General features: G+C 35.4%; 1 protein-coding gene across 3 annotated transcripts in view; it reads right to left on the bottom strand.

The window, feature by feature from the left end:
* LOC105221257 (probable serine/threonine-protein kinase cdc7) overlaps positions 1-18,271 on the bottom strand; it is a 29,292-nt gene that overhangs the window by 5,089 nt on the left and 5,932 nt on the right. The window contains exon 1 of one of the 3 annotated variants that reach the window (XM_011198073.3): positions 6,001-6,286. The exons of the other annotated variants lie outside the window; for them this stretch is intronic. Within the exon in view, the coding sequence (XP_011196375.1) occupies positions 6,001-6,027 (27 nt within the window). The 5' untranslated portion in view covers positions 6,028-6,286. Of the gene's footprint in view, positions 1-6,000; positions 6,287-18,271 lie in introns of those variants that run through there. 3 annotated transcript variants of the gene reach the window in all.

Raw genomic sequence — 18,271 nt, 5'->3', positions numbered from 1 at the left:
GATGCTATGAGCTCTGTGAGTTTCAGCGAGTTGACAGAAGATCAATGAAGTGTTGGATCTTACTGCTCTCATCTAAGGTAAAGTATTTCCATAATATAGAAAGCCAACTCAAATAGTCGCCCCTTGTGGAAAAAATATAATTTAACCTCAAAATAAGCTGCCCGGCACCACAGTGCGCTGAGTAATCATTACCATTTTGCAGACAAACAAACTCCGCAGCAAAGAACGCTTGGCACGCACAGCTGGATGAGCCGCTACTCATCTTTCACAGCAAGCGTCGGAGCGTCTTAATGGACGCTGACAAGCGAATAAAAATCATTTATATTGCTCCACACCTAGATTTGTTTGCTGCGAAAGAGTCAAATGCAACCTTGTCACAGAATGTTAAGGGTATGCATACAGCCTTAAGTGGCATAACAAAGTAACACATAAAAATGTTTAATTTTTAAAAAATGTATTAAATGCAATATGAATGAAAAATTCACACAAACGCACAGCAGCCGAGATGAGATGGGCATTAAATTGAAGAACACAGTTAATTCTACGCACGGCTTGATTTGAAGCGCTTGCTGTTGGAGGTTTTCGCAAAGAAGTTCATGACTAGAATCACACAACTGTGGCTTATGAGTAGATATATTCAAGTGCTTGAGGCATATTTTCTTATCTCTTTGTATTTGGCTATGAATATGTAGTGATCGGAGAATTCTAGGCTTTGGCACACTGTGTGTCTTCTGTATTTAAATTGAATGTCAGCGCCGTGCTAACCTCCTGTCAACGCTGGCAGTGATGGATGACGGGTCACGTGTTCAATGCTGGTACGGTACTTAGGTACTCCGCGCAAATTGCTTTTGTTAATATTTTTATTACAGGCAGTATACATTTATTTATGTATACACATAGTAATTAAAAAAAAAGATTCAAAAAATAAAAAAAAAATAGTAATGATATGCTAAAGATAAAAATAAAGATTTTTAATTGCCTTGGCATCAAGACAAGGGTGCAGCAGCGCAAGCATATTTACTATATTTAAAATGAATCAGTCATTTATTTGTAAACGCCCGGTTATTGAGTTAACGGGCAACCTAAAACATTTTCCGAGCTCCACTCAGTTGTATGAGCGCGATTCGAGTATGTGATTTGGATATTTGAGCGTAAAATGTGAGTGAAAATATTACAAATTATGCTAAGCTACTTTTGGCTGGTTGTTATATGCTAAAAGTCGCAAAGTATATTTTAGTTTACTTCAAAATACTCATTACTCATTCATAATTGCTTTATTGAGTACATCCTAATTGAGTAGAGTAATAAGTGAGTGAACAGAGTGAGTGAGTTAAGTTATAAGTGTGAGGGCTACTCTTTATCTATTGGTTGTTGTTATGAGTGATAAGCTTAATGAAGATTGAGATTTTTCGTCAATATTGCTATAACTGAATTGACGACAATCCTGAATCTATAATGAATTGTGTATTTGCTATTTCAGTTGTCATATTCACGATTATGTTATCGAATAACTAAAATGCAATATATAAACAGTTTGCAAGATGTTTTAAATTTTTTTTTCATGCGTTGGCTAACTTAAAGGTGCTAAACCATTGCAGTCTTTTTTATGCAATATTTCCACCAAATAACTAACTAACTTGCTAACTAGTTAATACAGACTCTATATATGTACATATATACATACTTCATGCTTCACAGCAGATTTTGACAGCGTTAAGTTGAAATACATTTTTTATGTAAAACAAAGTGACCGATTTCTCTTCCTTTTATTTCTTTTATTATTGTTACTGCGCTCTTTCCACTTGTTGTTCTGCTTTCTAACTGTGCACCTAATGCTAAGTGACGAAATTTATTTACTTTTTGACACACTCGACAAATCGAAAAGTTTTCATATTAGTTTGCTGTAAACAAATCAACTCGACTGGCGGACGGACTGGCTGATGGACAATAAAATTTATTTTTCCGAGTTCTCGTGAATTTATTTGCATGTGTCCGCTTTGTAACAACTCAATTTGCGTTTCAAAAATGTGAAAACAAACATTCGAATGTACGGAAGTTGTGAAGTGAAAAGTTTTGCCATAAATTTAGAAGTGTTTAGTTGTTTACATTTTTATGACGATGTAAATGTCACCGAATGTCGGCCGACTATAAAAAGGAAACAAATGTAAATATTTTCGCTACTGTGGCTTAGGCGGAAGACTCTATTGATTTTGCGCTATAAATTACAATGATCTTATTTTGGGTTAGACAGTTTCGATAATAAAAAATTGGCGGAGTTAAAACTTAATTTTTTGTTGGCTTAAAGTTTCATGTAAAAATTTAAACATGTAAAGTAAGTTAAATTGTCAATATATGGGTCTAATGAGGTGTGTAGCTTCATTGCATATTCTAGATCGTAGAATGCACAATATTAGAGAGATAGGCAATTCACAAGCTTTGTTGTATGTCTTATGTGATATTTTAATATTCTTAAAAAATACGACACTTGTGAGCACCCTTAACTCTTGTATGGCATATTTTGTCATATTTCTACACTTAATCAGCTGATAGTGAAAAATTAAGACGACAGAAATGCTATATATCCGCGATAAAAATCATCAATATATATATGCGATCATCCGATTTTGGCCTTAGCAAAAAAAAAAACATAGAGATTTTTGCTGAGGCCAAAACCAGATATATGTCCGTATTTTCCAGATATATACAATGTGCGGTATAAATCGGTTGAGAAGTATTCGCGCAGAAGGGCACGAGCAAAACCGACCACTGACCGACCCAAAAAACCGGTTCTTCACAGAAAACCGATTACCCACTCGTCGAAGTTTTGAGCCAAAACGCCCCAAAGCCCCACCCACCGACCGCCCACACTGCCACGAGTGTGTCCCACAAAAAGCGGTTCCAAAAAGTAACCGGTTACTGCAGTACTAGGCATAGCCGCAAAAAACTGAAACAATTCGCAGCAAGTGGGTAGGGGTATAGAATAGCGAACTCAAGAAACATACCACGCGGTGTTGTATCAGTCATATTTTAATTTTGCATGTGAAACAACAACAGTGTTGGTATGACAGTCATAAAAAAATATGACAATAAGACGATATGACAATAAGACGATATGACAATAAGACGATATGACACAATATGACACCTTGTGAATACCCTACTTGTGAATACCCTAAGAGAGAGAGAGCGATATGAAAGCTATAGCCATCAAAACAAAAGACAATAAAATCGGATTGAACGATATCGGGTTCTCGGAAAATACTGAAAGTGGGGTCTTCTTTGCTCTCTATGTTTGAGATCTTCAACAACAAATTATTCAATTGAGAATATATCACTACCGCTTAGCGCACTCTCTCTTTCTCTCTCGCAGATTTTTCAATTTATGCGAGTTATTTGTTCGATTCGCTACTCTTCAATTTTTGGTGAAACGAAAACAGTTAGAGTAATTAAGTTCGGTTTGATTATTATATACATTTATATACTTTAATGTATGTAGACACATATGTATATAAATTATTAAATTCCATATTTCGAATGATGTATATGTATATATGTACATGTATGTACCTATGTATATTTCCAATAGATAAAAAATCAATTTGTGGAAATATGAAAAAGTGTCAGTAGTGATTTAAAGCTAATGAAAGTTAATTGACCTTACGAATAACGGTACCATCATGCATGCATGCCTGCACCCATTACATTGAATTACACACCAACACACACACACACACACACACACATGAACGAAGTCAGTGAAACTCACAATTGATGAATGAGCAAGCAATAACAAAAGTGACAAGTCAATAACAAAGTGATATGCAATTCACATGTTGTTGTTGCTGTTGCCGTTGGCATTGTTGCTGTGAAGCCACTGGGTTGTAAAATTAACAGTTTTTATGATGACCAATACAAAAGGAAAAATAAATAACAAAAGCAAGAGCGCAAGAAACTAAAAATAAATAGCAAAAACAACAACACAAATGAACAACAAATGAATGTCAGCGATGTGATGTACATACATACATACGAGTATAATGGCAGTAAACGCTATGAAACGTGCCAAAATATTTGAAAAAAAAAAATGCAAAAACACAAACAAAGCGTAGAAATTGAAAATGAAAGTGCGCGGATGCATGCGTGTTGTAGTTGTTGTTGTTGTTGCTGGTTTTTGCTTGAGTGAAACGAAAATTGTTTTTTTGCAATTATTTTCGAACGCACACGCACACAAACGGATGCATGCCAAGGCACACGTACTCATATACACTAATACATATGTATATACATTCATATGCACACATTTGGACACCTAACTGTACATACAATATATATACGTATGTATTTATTTATATCATTATTTTGGCACTCGTTCACGCTGAAGCATTCAAAAATCATTGTCGCGTGCGATTTACTTTTGTTTTGGTCTCATATTCGCCTGCTTGAAGCCACCGCGCTTTCGCATGGCTCACCACTATCACTTTCTTTGCGGTCGTCTTCTCAGCACTTACGAGTATTCACTTCCATCGAAGACATTTCCGTGATTATATAAATATTTGCATGCATTTATAACTGTATTACATAATAATTGGCTGCTGCTGCCAAGTCGAGGCGTGATTAGCGCTATTGATGAACAACACTTGTTGTTGCTGTTATTTAGCTTCCTCGTTAGATAGCTGTAAATATGAAACTACCGTTTACAGAATCGGTTAACGTGCATCACGCATTCACTAGGCGATCAGCTAGCGATAAGCTTATCTGCATCAGCAAACAAAATCACTCGTCTAGAACGGAAATGAGCTTGAACCAAACAGCGGAAACTGACGGCTAGCCGCTTAACGGCACATTATTGTCGGTATTGGATGGGAATCAGCACGCAGCAGTTTTTGTAAATAAACACATAATCAGTTTGAGTAATAAACAGTTCCTTCCTCGAAACTCTCTTCGTCAAATTAAAAATTTAAGATTTATTATTTCCAACCTCAAACTGTGTCTTACTGGTCTTCCTTAAGAATGGTTTGAATTATTTTAGTTTCAATGTGGGATATTCAGTATTGGAAATTCTTGAGACTCTTTGAATAATTTTAGGGATTTTAAAGAAGTTGAGATTTATTCAGATTTATTCTCATTTAGTAATTTTTGGAGATAATCATACCCCAACTAAACTATCGGATGTAAATCTGTGAATTCGTTATATACCTGGTTCGGAAATTGTAGGCCTTCGTGGTACCAAACCTCAAGATCTTAATAGGAAGTTCATTAACTGACTACTTAATTGACCAAGCTAGTCTCAGAGCAATTCACGGTTAATATCAGGCAACCATAAAGAACCTCAGATCATAATTTTAGCTCTTGGATATTGTGAGTAGAATTCAAAGATTGAGGACAAAATTCTATAATTTGAATTAAGTACGAAGTACTGACTTTGAAATAGGTCTCGACATGTTGTGATAAGCTGACAGTAAGCTTTGGCGATATATTCAAAGATAGGTAAATATTTTTTCTGATTCAGGTTTTCTATGACTCTAAGAACCGCTAAAACCGCACTAAACACACCAACAGGAACATGAATACATAAAATACTTTTCAAAATTGCCTAAAACACACCATCTTAAATAAAGAATGTCGTTCATTAGTTTTGCATATTACAATCCAACTTTGGCTACATCCATTACTGGTTTGGTGCATTTAAAGAGTGGCAGGCCATATATGGCTGGACCAACAATTGGAAAGAAAAAGACGCTGTCAACAAAATTTCATTTGAAATCCGGTTCTTTAGCTGAACAAGCCACATTTGGTGTTATTATCAGTCGCGTGTCCCGGATGGAGATCAAAGCTGAATATTTCAGGCGTTCCACAAGCGAACTCATCAATTCCAATTTCACAAAGACTTTTTTGGTAAGACGGGAAGCCGCGTTGGAATTCTGCTCATAATTAAATATTTTCACTTTCGGCCGAATGCCAAATTTGGTAAAAGGAAACCCACACTCAGCAGCCACTTACTTCATTGGTTATATTTGATGCAGCCATTCTGGAAGAGGCACGCAAACACACACAATTAACGGAATTAAGCCGAAGTTAAATTCGATTGCCGAAAAAGACAGTTGAGTGGACGCGTTTAATATTTTTAGAATCTGATTGCGATATCACTTCACTTGAAAGATCACACGAGTCCGCGCACTCGACGGCGACTTTTTGATTCGTTGCCACTTAAGGTAAGTTGGGCGCTGGGTCGGAGGAGCCGGCGAAGCGTCGAACGGCTTTGCGAAATCAAACTAAACTAAACCGTTTGCAGCGCGTGCACTTTCAATTTATGCAAACAACAATAACGCCAACAACGAGCGTTGACGAAACGCTGGAAAGCAAATGAAAGAAAAGAAAACGCGAAAAAACGGAAAAAACACAAAAAAGTACCGAAATGCTTCGAATGTGAAGCGGAGAGCTTGACTGAGCGCCGAAAAGAAAAGCGAGATCTGCACTCAAATTGAGTTTTATATTGTTGTTGTTGTAGTAGCAGTACTCATATTGAGTGACTCTCAGCGCTGCGATGCAACACTTGAAGTCTTCGTATGAGTGCTCAGCAAATGTGTGTGTGTGAGTTCACAATCCGTGATCGGTCAAGCATTTTAAGCGCTTTTCCAATTTCGACGATTTTCGGCTGCGTTTACTGCGTCCGTCCGTGATTTCGCGCCGCATTAGCCGGCTGTTATTGCTGTTGTAGTTGTTGCCGTTGGCATAATTGCAGCTGATTTGCTGATTTTTGTGCTTTTTGTTTTGAATTCGCTTCGCTTCCGTTTACAAATGATTTGTTATGGTCAAATGAATTGGTGATTTCTCGCATGACTTTGCAGCGAGTTTCGCATTTTGAAACAGTTACTTGCCGCGCAGAAACGCATGCGTAACTGGGCCAATAATTTTGGTGAATGGCGGGGTTATTATAAAGGTTTTTAGAGCGTCTTGAAGGTTTTGGTTTCGACAGAATCTAGAAAAGGTCTTCAGTTGTTTCAAAGAATCTCAAAACTGATTGGAAAAGAGAGTAAGCGGCACACATATACCGTTATTTGTCTAATGAAATGTGGAAAAACCCGTAATTGAACGACCGACGATACTTTACGTACTAGCACAGTTTATTAAAGTTAAAGCTTTAGTAAAAAGTTCAAAGCTTTCACTTGTTGATGAAAGCATACTACGGGAAAACCATAATTGAGGGATCGAATTACTTGACGTACTCTTAAATTTGAATCAAAGTCAAGCTTTGTCTGTTCGAAAGCACTCGTCTAACGTAAAATTTACAATCAACGCATCTCGTTTGATCCAAAACTGAGTTTCTTTCGCCTGCAATCGCTTTATTCTCTGTGCACTTTTTATGACGAAGCTTTCGCCAGTTCCAACTTATCACACAATAACTCGTAACTGTAAGTGTACATCTGTACCTACGAATTTGTATGCTGCACTGTCAGTTCATTGCAAAGTGAAATTTGTGTTGTTCACTGCAGTATGATGATTGTAACCGGTTTCGGTGGGTGAAAGAAAGCCTTTCAACTCTTTTTATTGCAGCGACCTATTAAATACTTCACTACTTTCTACTTTTTCGCTTTGGAAAGGAAGACAGATATTTGAATAGCCATCGGAAATGAAAAACTGATATTGTTTAGGTTTTTCAGTAATTTTTCGGAGCATTTTTTTTCTCGCTCTTGCAATAAATGAAAAGTTCTACACCAAACTCATATTGATAGCCACGCCATCGCCACGAAAAAGTCTATGAAAAGTGTCAAACAAAACTTTTAGCTGTCAGCGGGCGTAAAAGCTGTGCAGCATTCTCTTGAATAACGGGAAATCTTTAGAAAGTTTATGAAATTTGTTTCTTGTTACTTCTTCCCTACTTTTTTTTTACATTCGCAAAAACATCAACAATTGCTTTACTGCTTTTTCTCTCCCGCAAAATATTCTGAAATGCTTGACGACAGCTGAGAGTGTTTGTCGCAAGTGGTTACTGAGTTGAGAGTACTAGGTAAGTAAGTACTTTAGAATAACCGATTAAGCTAGGGAAAAGAATTCTGATAACTTTCAGAGAATTTATCAATAGAGTATTAATGCGTCCACTAAGAAGGCGTAACATTCCACAGCTCTTTCTAGATATCAATTTATAGTATCGCGAAAGCTCGGCCTGATGTTGTCAAGGCTATATGACCCGCTCTCGTATACGAATCTTACTTATTGTGATAAATTTATGCTACTTCTGTTGTACTTTGCATTGTGTTTTGCTAAGCGTATTTATTCGCATCTTCTTTCAGCTTACTCTCGGCGATACAAGCCAACATTTATATATAGATATACATATATATATATGTATGTGACGCTGAAGACGTGAATCACAATTCGTTATCTTCGCATTGATAAATAGTATCGTATCGGTGTGCGGATTCGATTTTTGAGTTCAAGGCGGTTCCGGTGTGTCGTAGCTGACACTGCTCTTGACTGCATTTCAACTGGTTAAAGTTAAAAGCAAAATAAAATTAATGGAAAAGTCAATTTTAATTCTTTAAATACTTCACTCGTAGCTTCTTTAATTGTGGTGTGTTTTCAATACGATTTTTTACATTTTTTTCTCCGTTGCTTTAAGCTTGCTAAGCCTTTAACTTGGTTTACCTCAATTTGCAAGCGTAAAAAATGCAAAAAAGTTCATGAAAAATAAAGGAGGATATTCATATATTACATTCTGATATTTTTTAAATAAATTGTAGCATGACCTGTAGGAAAATCCAGTCTATTCGAATATTTAATCAGTTCGAATATAAATAATTAATATTTGTTTCTAGCGCCATCTGGCGGATATAAATTTAACAGCAACAGTCTCTTTCGACCTCAGCGGTTTGTTGCCAATCTGTTTCTATTTATGCAAATCAACTTTGAAATTGTTAATTTAGCTGATCGCTTCATGTTTACCTTGCACACTCTTTCATTTCCTACAGGGTCACCGTATCGACCATTGATAGACCTACTGATTAAGTAAGCGGCGGTTGTGCGGTTATAGTGAAGCGAAAAAACACAAACAATAAAAAAATAAAATTAAATTGAACACAATTCGAGGACTCTTCTGACCTTTTAGATTTACATTTCGCTCCTCACTTCACTCTCAACTTCAACTGCCGGCCATTTATTAAATTGTTTTTATATTTATTCTCCGCTGTTGTAAGTGCTCCACGTTTTCACCCACTGCATACACAGCACAGTAGTTGGTAGCGGCTATACATGTGTATATGTATATGTATATTCAAAATCTTACAGTCTCACATTGACGAGCATGCAATACAGTTACCACACTCTCGAAAGTCGATGACGACGCAAGTTCACTGAACTGCACAATATAAACAGTAACACATACTTGCGCTCAGATACATACTCGTACATAGACGCCTGTCAACACACTGTGCGCGCACAGTCGGAGTTTATTTTCTCATGGTCCACTTAATTATCGTACACACTGTTGATTTTTATGTAATGACTTTTGTGTAATTCGTTTCCTTTGTGAGAATTATTCCTTTCGAACGCGTTAGCCTTGTTCTTGAAAAAAGTGGGTCAAGATTTTTTTCGAAACATTTTATTTTTTACAAGTCAGAAGTTTTTGGGTTTCATTTCGCTTGAGCTTACATTTATAGAATATTTAATTTCATTTATCGATATGGTGTTTTTCCTATTTCAACTGCCAGCAGACATTCACATGCCTATAACCCAATGAACCAAAACAAAAAACGGTGATATACAAATCGAGCAAATTTATTTCGAAAATGCGTATTGTTTGAACTCATTTTACTTTTTGAAGTGTCCTTCCACTGAGCCAGAGTTCGAAAGCATAATGCTTCGAATACCAAAAAAAAAAAAACCTTTCTAACGGGGATTATACCGTGATTTTCAGTAGTAAATTCTTAAGCGTTTTTCTTTCCTGATATAACTACTCAATCTAGCATAAAAAAACTCTAGCCCTCTAACAATATTTGCAGAAAGATGTTGCCGATTTTGGGTTAGTCACCGTTCTTTGAATTTTACTTAATGATGAAAGAAATGATGATCCTAACAAGCTTTTAAGCTCCCGCAAGTCAATTTTCGAAAGCTTTATCAACTTAGCTTTCATTCTCTACATTCGTTCGCTTTGAATTGCCTTCTTATTTCAGTGTTATTAGCAGTTCAGTCGGTCATGTGGACGATTAAGGGCGCCAGCTCAATGCTTAGGCAATACAATCACTGCTGACGCAGGTCAAAGTGCAAAGTGCAGTGGGATAATGTGGCAATATGTTGCTACACAAGTCAAAGCCAACTTTTCGCTGTCTTATTAGCATAAAGCAATTTAACTGTATTTTTTTTCAATTGGACATAATTTTGAGTCGTTAATTTTTGCTTTGATATTATAACTGTCATTGTCACTTTGACACATACCTTCGTATGTACATACAAGGAGAGGGAAATAGTGTTGTTGCAAGCATCTAACCTTATCAACTTGATTTTTGCGCAGTTTTAATTAAGACACTTCGCACCGAGGGCGAAGAATAAATACACATTAGTGAGGAGACATAAATTATAAACTATAAACGGGCATTTATATGTACGAAGACATATATACAGATCTAAAAATAATTGTTTGCGTATTAGATTTCAAAATACGCAAAAAGTCTAAGTAAATGCCATAATTTTTTGTAATTTTTTCGACCAACCAACCAATAACAAATCATTATAAATAATCACATGCTATTCCGTATATTATAACTCAATAGGAAGCACCTACTAAGCCATGTATTAATTAGTATTAGAAAGTGTTTAGCAGTTAAAGGCGTCTAATTAAGCGTTTGGCTATTAATATCTTTGATAACTTAATAACTATTTTGTGAGATTATAGACGAGCGCAGATTATTGCTATTATTATTATTATTGCGTTTATATGTACACTCGTTTGTTTGTATTAAATAGCCGCTAGTTGCGTACTATTGCATGTGTTATTGACCCTAAACTTGAACCAGAAACACGAAACACGCCGCACCTAACATTAACACAAGCACACACACACACGAATAATACAAATGTGCACAGCAACAAATCCGTTAAAAGCCACTATAAGCAACTACAAAATTCAGCGAACAAAAGAAAAAAATCTTCGACAACAACAAAAACAAAGAATAACAAAACAATTTTCGCTTTTTAGCTCTCGTAACTGCGGCTCGCACTTATAACCATATACTATATACTCTATGTATAGATTAAAGCCTCGATTTATACGCTAAAAAAATTCAGTGTTTTGAGTTTGAAAAAGTGAGTTTTAAATGAAATCATATTTCAAAGCTAGCAACAATATAATTGGTAAACAATTATTATGCCATATGTAGCTGTACATACATATGAGGTGTGTTCAAAAAATAACGGGAATTTTCGTTTTTTTTATTTATTTATTTATTCGTCTAAAAAAATGTTGTCGCTCTCAAAATAGTTGGCATTCTTTATTAGGTACTTATGCCAGCGCTTGTTCCGAAATCGTGGAACTACTTCTCTAATCGCTTTTGGTATAGCCTTTCAGGCTCTTTTAGCCAGTTCTCGTATACGTATGCTTGTAAAACGATGGCAATGAATATATATGGAAATTGTATAGTACTTTGGGGGCATGTATATATTTCAACAAGAATAATATAAAAAGTTTGATATTTGGACTAAAATTGAAAATTTAAAAATTCCCGTTATTTTTTGAACACACATTATGTATCACTTAGCAGCTCCCAATTGTTAAATTTTTTGGATAAAGAAGTCATAAATCTATAGAATTGTATAACTCTGATATTATAAAAATTGACTAACATATTATAACTGTATGTTTCATTGACTAACCAGTCACATTTTCCGCTTGTGCGCAGCACACAGAGCTGCATTTATGCGCTGTTATGTTATGCATGTGTTTATTTAATTGCATAGTAACGCACAAACTGCTGCGTATTCTAGCATAAATTGTGCAAATATCAACATTTTGGGGCGAACTTAACTATTTAGTAAATGGCTTTTGTGTTTGTTCACAATTAATTTAGTGCAAACAAATATATTGCAAATATTGCATGGCTTAATAAATAACAGTATTATTAGTATAACAGTACTATTGATATAGCACACTCACTTCATTTGGCAATTTGAGAGCGTTTCAGGCGACTTAATTAGCCAAATTGGTGAAAATTCGGCAAAAAGTGCGTTTACTCGCTGCGGAAAATATTAAAGTGACATTTTTTAGTGTCTATTTCGGTAAAATTTATTAAATAATTTAGCGTTGTTGCTGTTCCAGTGAAGAGTCGCATTTAATTAACATAAATAGCATTTTTTTGCAACAAAAAATCGTAAATTCAAATGCGAATACCAGAAAAAGCAGCTATTCCCGGAGCCAATTAAGCCGGACAATTCAAAAAGTTTATCAAGAATGTGAAAAAAAACCTAAAACTCTGCTTTTTTGTTGTTATTGCCATTCTATTTTTAAATTTCTTGTTGCGTATTTTATCCGTTTTTTTTTTTTTGTTTTCTTTCATTCATTTCGCTTTGCATTTGGTTAATTAATACAGCTGACGACCACGTGTGTTGGAAGCAAATGAGAAAGAGCGCAGAAAAGAAGGGTGCTTACCCACAAAATATGCATATAATCATATGCAAAGGCCTTATATGTGACTGCAGCGGCAGCTGTAGTGCAACTCTTTGCAGCCCGTGAAATTACAAAAAAAAAAAATTACCTACAAACATAATAATCAAATATTTTTTTTTCGGTAAAGCCATTTCCCACTTATTTACGAATGTCACTGGGCTAAGCTAATTCATTATCTCACACACACATTCGGGCATACATACAGACGATCACTGTTATTTTGTGTATATATGTATATCATATGGCTCATATTTATTCAGAAGCGTACTATTTTAAGCCAGCGTCAAACCAGTATTTGCGCAGCCTCAGCTGACACACACATACTCACCAACACTCATACGCCGCGTAGGGCTCGTAGCTCGGTGGCGCGCTCTTCAAGCTGACCCTGAGCAATGTCAGGGCTGACGGCCAGATACAAATGAATATTATGAAGATGAAGTAGCCGAAATGAAAAATTACCGGCGTCGTATTTTTCGGCAAGCACATATACACAGATACGTTTGTACTAAATATAGGATTGGCGTTGACGACGCTGGTTGGTACTCAGTTGTTGTGATTGTCATGATGCCGTAGTTATGGAGAGTACTGTCAGCACAAGTAACTAGTTGTAAACTAGTTAAAAACTGGTATGAATCACGAGCTCAACTCATTAGTTGACTCTATTTTTAACTTTTTTTCTATATAGACCTACGATATATTAATTATCAGATCTCGATCATATACTTATATAACAGATTTATACTTCCGAATCAAACATAATGTTTTGGAAAATAACAAAAATAAGTAAAATGCTTTTGTGACTTCGAATCAGTGCTGAGTGGTCTCCCCACTTTCATCGACACCTAGTCAGTTCAAGTGTTCCACCGCTTATGTCAACGGGATCTAAGTCTATTACCGCTACAAATAGAACACTTGCATATTTTTCAAATTCCATCAATTCTGTGTTTTCCCGTTATTAGACATGCTGTGACCTAATATATTTGCTTAACAAACCTTGCTCTTGCCTCATTGGCACTGTAAGTGTTTGAATTGACAGCAAACACATTTGTTCTGCTCATCGAGATGTTATTGAAACAGAGTGAGTCATTGCTGAATGAAAACACTTGAAATTTAATACAAATATTTGAATCAAATGTGCATAAATACTTGTTGCTTCGAACATCCTGTATGCGGTGATCAACTCTAGTTCATTTGCGTCATGAATTATTAGTTACAAAGCAGCAATTAACTTAGTCGAAAGCGTCATGTTAAACAGGCGCGTATTTCTTATCTAAGTCCGAATTTATTTCGGGTTTTTTCAATCTTTTTGGGGGATTTTTTAAATAATGCTCGCTTAATTTTGACATTAACTGAATTTTGAGCATTCGGTGACACGTTAATTAATTGTCAACCGCTTCCAGCAAATCACGCCGCATTTTGCTGCTTTCGCTGTAATTACATAATTACGCTTTTCAGCGGTAAAGTACGAGCATAGTTTAAATTATTTTACGAACACACATCCCGCACTACCGAAGGTAGGCTACATGTGTATGTGGAGAATTTTTCATTATGCAAAAATTGCATTCAATTATTTCGCATTTATTTTATTGAAATGAAAAACGTGTCGTCGTCGGTTTTGTTGGAACTGGTATCTGGCCCGCATTTGTGGCGGCGCAACTGATATTCGGCCGATAATAAATTAATCACTGCAATTAAATTCAATACGATTACATTCAACGGTTCGGTTGTGGGTCAACGCATTTATGAAAATGCACAATTTTGATTTCGATTTCATTTAATTTCATGGCAATTCTAGGTGATGCATACAAATAATGAAATAATTTCATTCATTAACTAGTAGTTCATATTAAAAACATATGCATAATTGAAAGCAATCAATCAACGGTTGGACAGCGTCGATCTCCATTTATTTCGATCTGATTTGTTTTTCTAAAAAAAAATAAAAAAACTCTAAGACTTCTTCACAACACAAAAGTGGTAGAACACCTATAAGTTTAATCCTTGACAAGTGACGTGACAAATGACAGTGGGCAAATATTATCCATCGACATTTTTCAGTTCCAAGAATAGGAATAATATGGTTGTGGTTGAAAGGAAAGCAGAAATGCTCTCTCCATAAAAAAAATCGCTACAATTTACTGTCTGGTGATAGTACGAAGTACTTACTTTTGACTACTACTATGTCAGTATCCAAAATCCATATAACCAAAATCGACAAATTTTTTGAAGTGTAATTGTGATTCATTCAAACTAATCTACGTGACTGCAAGCGCATGCGACACTTTCTCAAATAGAGCTAGCATGAGAAAAGCGCGAAAAATCGTATTTAACGATTCAGAATATCATTTCATAAATGCATTTGCTGAGTGAATTCCACAATGTACCACAAACACATTGAAGAGGATCAGTTGAATTTACCGGGACTTGTTGTAAAAGTCACGTGCGTTCTAAGCACGTGTATTTTATTGTTTTCCGTTGCATTTATATAGCGATAATAGTTCCTTTTCAATTATTAATTAGCGGCGGAGTCGTCTATTGATATGCCAAACATGCGCGGGCCGACGTCAATGCAACTGAACGGCGGTGATGCTTCGAATGCCAGTTAGCAGTAGTCAGAGTAGTTGTATGCACTTGAATTGAGAAATAGTTTACTTCCGAATTTTAAATTATGATAGATGATTATAATTTGACATTGATTTTTGTTCTAAGTTAAATTATACGTTAGTACTCTTACATTATTAAGAGCGGATCATAAAAGAACCTATGATACTTAAAGCATGAGAAAGAATAGATGTACTCAAGAAATTATGTGAAACATTTAAAATTATCAACTTTTTCACTGTAGCGTAGGTTTGGATTTACCAGTCGAATAAAGGGAATTAGTTTGGACGATTCTCTTTAGATGAAATCTCTCAAGCGAAGTTCTTTGCGTTTGACAAATCAAATCAGTGGTCCTAAGATCATCTTGAACACAAGAATATCGGCGTATTCCGAAGATATGTTTGGGACCAGTTTAATTAGACTGAATTCAAGGCACGTATTTGACTTACTGTCATACACTTCATATATGGTGAGCATTAAATTTCTGCCTTTTCATTTTTGTGCGTTTTATTTACATTGGCATTAAGGAAATTTTTAATTGCTTGAACACGTTTTCAATTATTTTTACTGTCTACGCTCTTCAGCCGTGATAATTTGAAACTTTTCATACGAAATGTTGGTGCTCTTCATGTGATGACGTCATTTAAGCAATTTTGGTCGGAAAAGTAACAAAAAATGTGTTATGAAGAATGAAAGCACATAAAAAGAGGGCGAAACAAACAAATGAATAATGACGAACTAAACGCTTCTAAACTTGTTAAAGTGCCGGCATAAATGTGTGTCTATAGGTTGGCGAAGTTCATACATACAAATAAACATATGATAGTATCAAAATGGGGAGTTGCTTGGAATATGTAATCACTAAATTTGATCTACTGCTGTATGAAGTTATAAGGTGGCAGAAGCATTTTTAGAATTTTATTTAAAGCGTTGGTTGGTTCACTTACTCGAATATTTAAATACATGCGTATGAATATTCTAATATTTTAATGAAATCGAATTGTATTCACAAATTTATGGTTTTCAATTGAGGTTGCTTTTTTTCGTTTTTTTATGTTCCTAGTTAGGTTAGGTTAGGTTTGTAGGCAGATCTCTGCAAAAACAGAAAGATCTCACTTAGACAGCCTGGCGCTGTCCATTGTGGTACCAATAAAACTCCCCGTGGATCAAAGACATTTCTGGCATAATATCTTAAGGCTTTTTGTATCCAGTACTCCCTACTTCGCGTTTCATACATTTTAAAACTGAGGTTGAAGCTGATGTGACCGTTCATTTTGTACTCCTAAAAACCGCTTTCTATCAAATAATATATGTAATTACTCTATCTATAGATATTTATGTAAATTAATCCATTCAATCGTGAATATTGAATATTCGATATCAAATTACCAATTCGGAAGCGCTCATGCGTTGAATTTACTAAATGTCATTTCGCAAATTATTTAAATAAATATTTTTGATCACAAAAAAATTAATTTTGATCAGAAAACTACCTCTAAAACGACAAATAAATTAAACTCGAATTACTTTTCTGCTACTAAACAAATAATTATATCTATTAATCTATTAACTAAGATAATTGGAAAGTTTAAAATGACATTTTCGGTTTATATACATTGGGTCAGCGCATTTTTATATTTCGAATTATTTTACATTTTTTTTAATTACCTTCGCATTTGAACCAAAGGTCTATTGAATGCACACACTCAGTGTACTCAACCACTAAGGCTGGGTGGAGAGTAAATATGTATGGATATCTAGAAATTAAATATGAATATTTTGTATGCAAAAGCGATTATTAAACTGTCGTAGTCAAGCTGACAAAGTCGACAATGAGCCGTCTTACCGGCCGCTAAATGAGGATTAATGTGTACTGTTTCATTTCCGATTTTATCTACAAACATATCTACGACTGTTTAATAATTTATATGCACTATTTGAGCGAACGCGTCATTGAGATCTCTTGCTTTTCGTTTGGGAGTCCCTCATAGCGGCTATTCTAGGCTTACTTATTTTCGCCCAGCTGTTGTTTGGAAGTGGAAAAAAACCAATTCAAAATTCGATTTGAATGTGTGTGGAATTATGCAATCAAAGTGACGAAAGACTGAAACAGGGCCGGCGATTGGAAAGAAATCAAAACATTGCCATTTTCTAACTGCTAACTGCTTCGTGCAGACAATTCGTACGCGAACACATAACGTAATGTGGGAGAAAGTTGTTGCGTTGTCATGCATTGACGAAATGCATAAATTAAATAAAACGGATTTATTTCGCCAATTCGCCAATAGCTAAATATGAAAAATTCATGCACAAGCAATTGGTGTCGTGAGTTGAATAAAATATTGCGCAATTTCGAACGAATTGTGACCTAAGAGATGCTTCGATACATTTCTATGCTATGCTCGAGCTGTGCGGACTCAGACGTAGACGCAGACTCATTCATATGTATGCATAAACGTAAACATCTGTGTTTAGGTGATTTGCATTTATGCATTATATATGTATGTATATATTAATGAAGGCCAAGTTCAGTGTTTTGGATTGTGTCTCTTAAAGCCAACGGTATATTTCATGAAACACAACAGAAATCATAACATAGAAAAACATAGCGGAACAATCATTAAACAACACAAACTGCTTAATGAATTTATAACTTTGAACTTGAATACTAATTACTTTACACGGCAAACTAACGAGTTTCCAAAATTTTGATTTCGAATTACCGTAAACAAGAAATGGTCTCGGGGTAGCTAGTTGTAGAACTTGCGATAAAAAAATGCAGATATTCTTGATGGCATTCTTTCAAATACCGGTAAACATTTATTTACATTTATTCGCTTCAATTCGGTGACTTAGTGCGACCCTCGCAGTTGGTGAGGGCGTTTGTGTGTGGCACGTAGAATCGGCAGATCGCCTTCAAAATATGTTAAAACTATATATTATAATTTGTGAAGATCGATATGCATTTGTCATTTATCTTTTCTGAGTTTAACTTCCTGGTTTTTGAAATGTATT

This window comes from Zeugodacus cucurbitae, chromosome 6 (genome assembly GCF_028554725.1).
Source record: "Zeugodacus cucurbitae isolate PBARC_wt_2022May chromosome 6, idZeuCucr1.2, whole genome shotgun sequence".
Lineage (NCBI taxonomy): Eukaryota > Metazoa > Arthropoda > Insecta > Diptera > Tephritidae > Zeugodacus > Zeugodacus cucurbitae.
The sequence above is the reverse complement of the archived record's forward strand: the minus strand, read 5'-3'. Positions and strand labels throughout refer to the sequence as shown.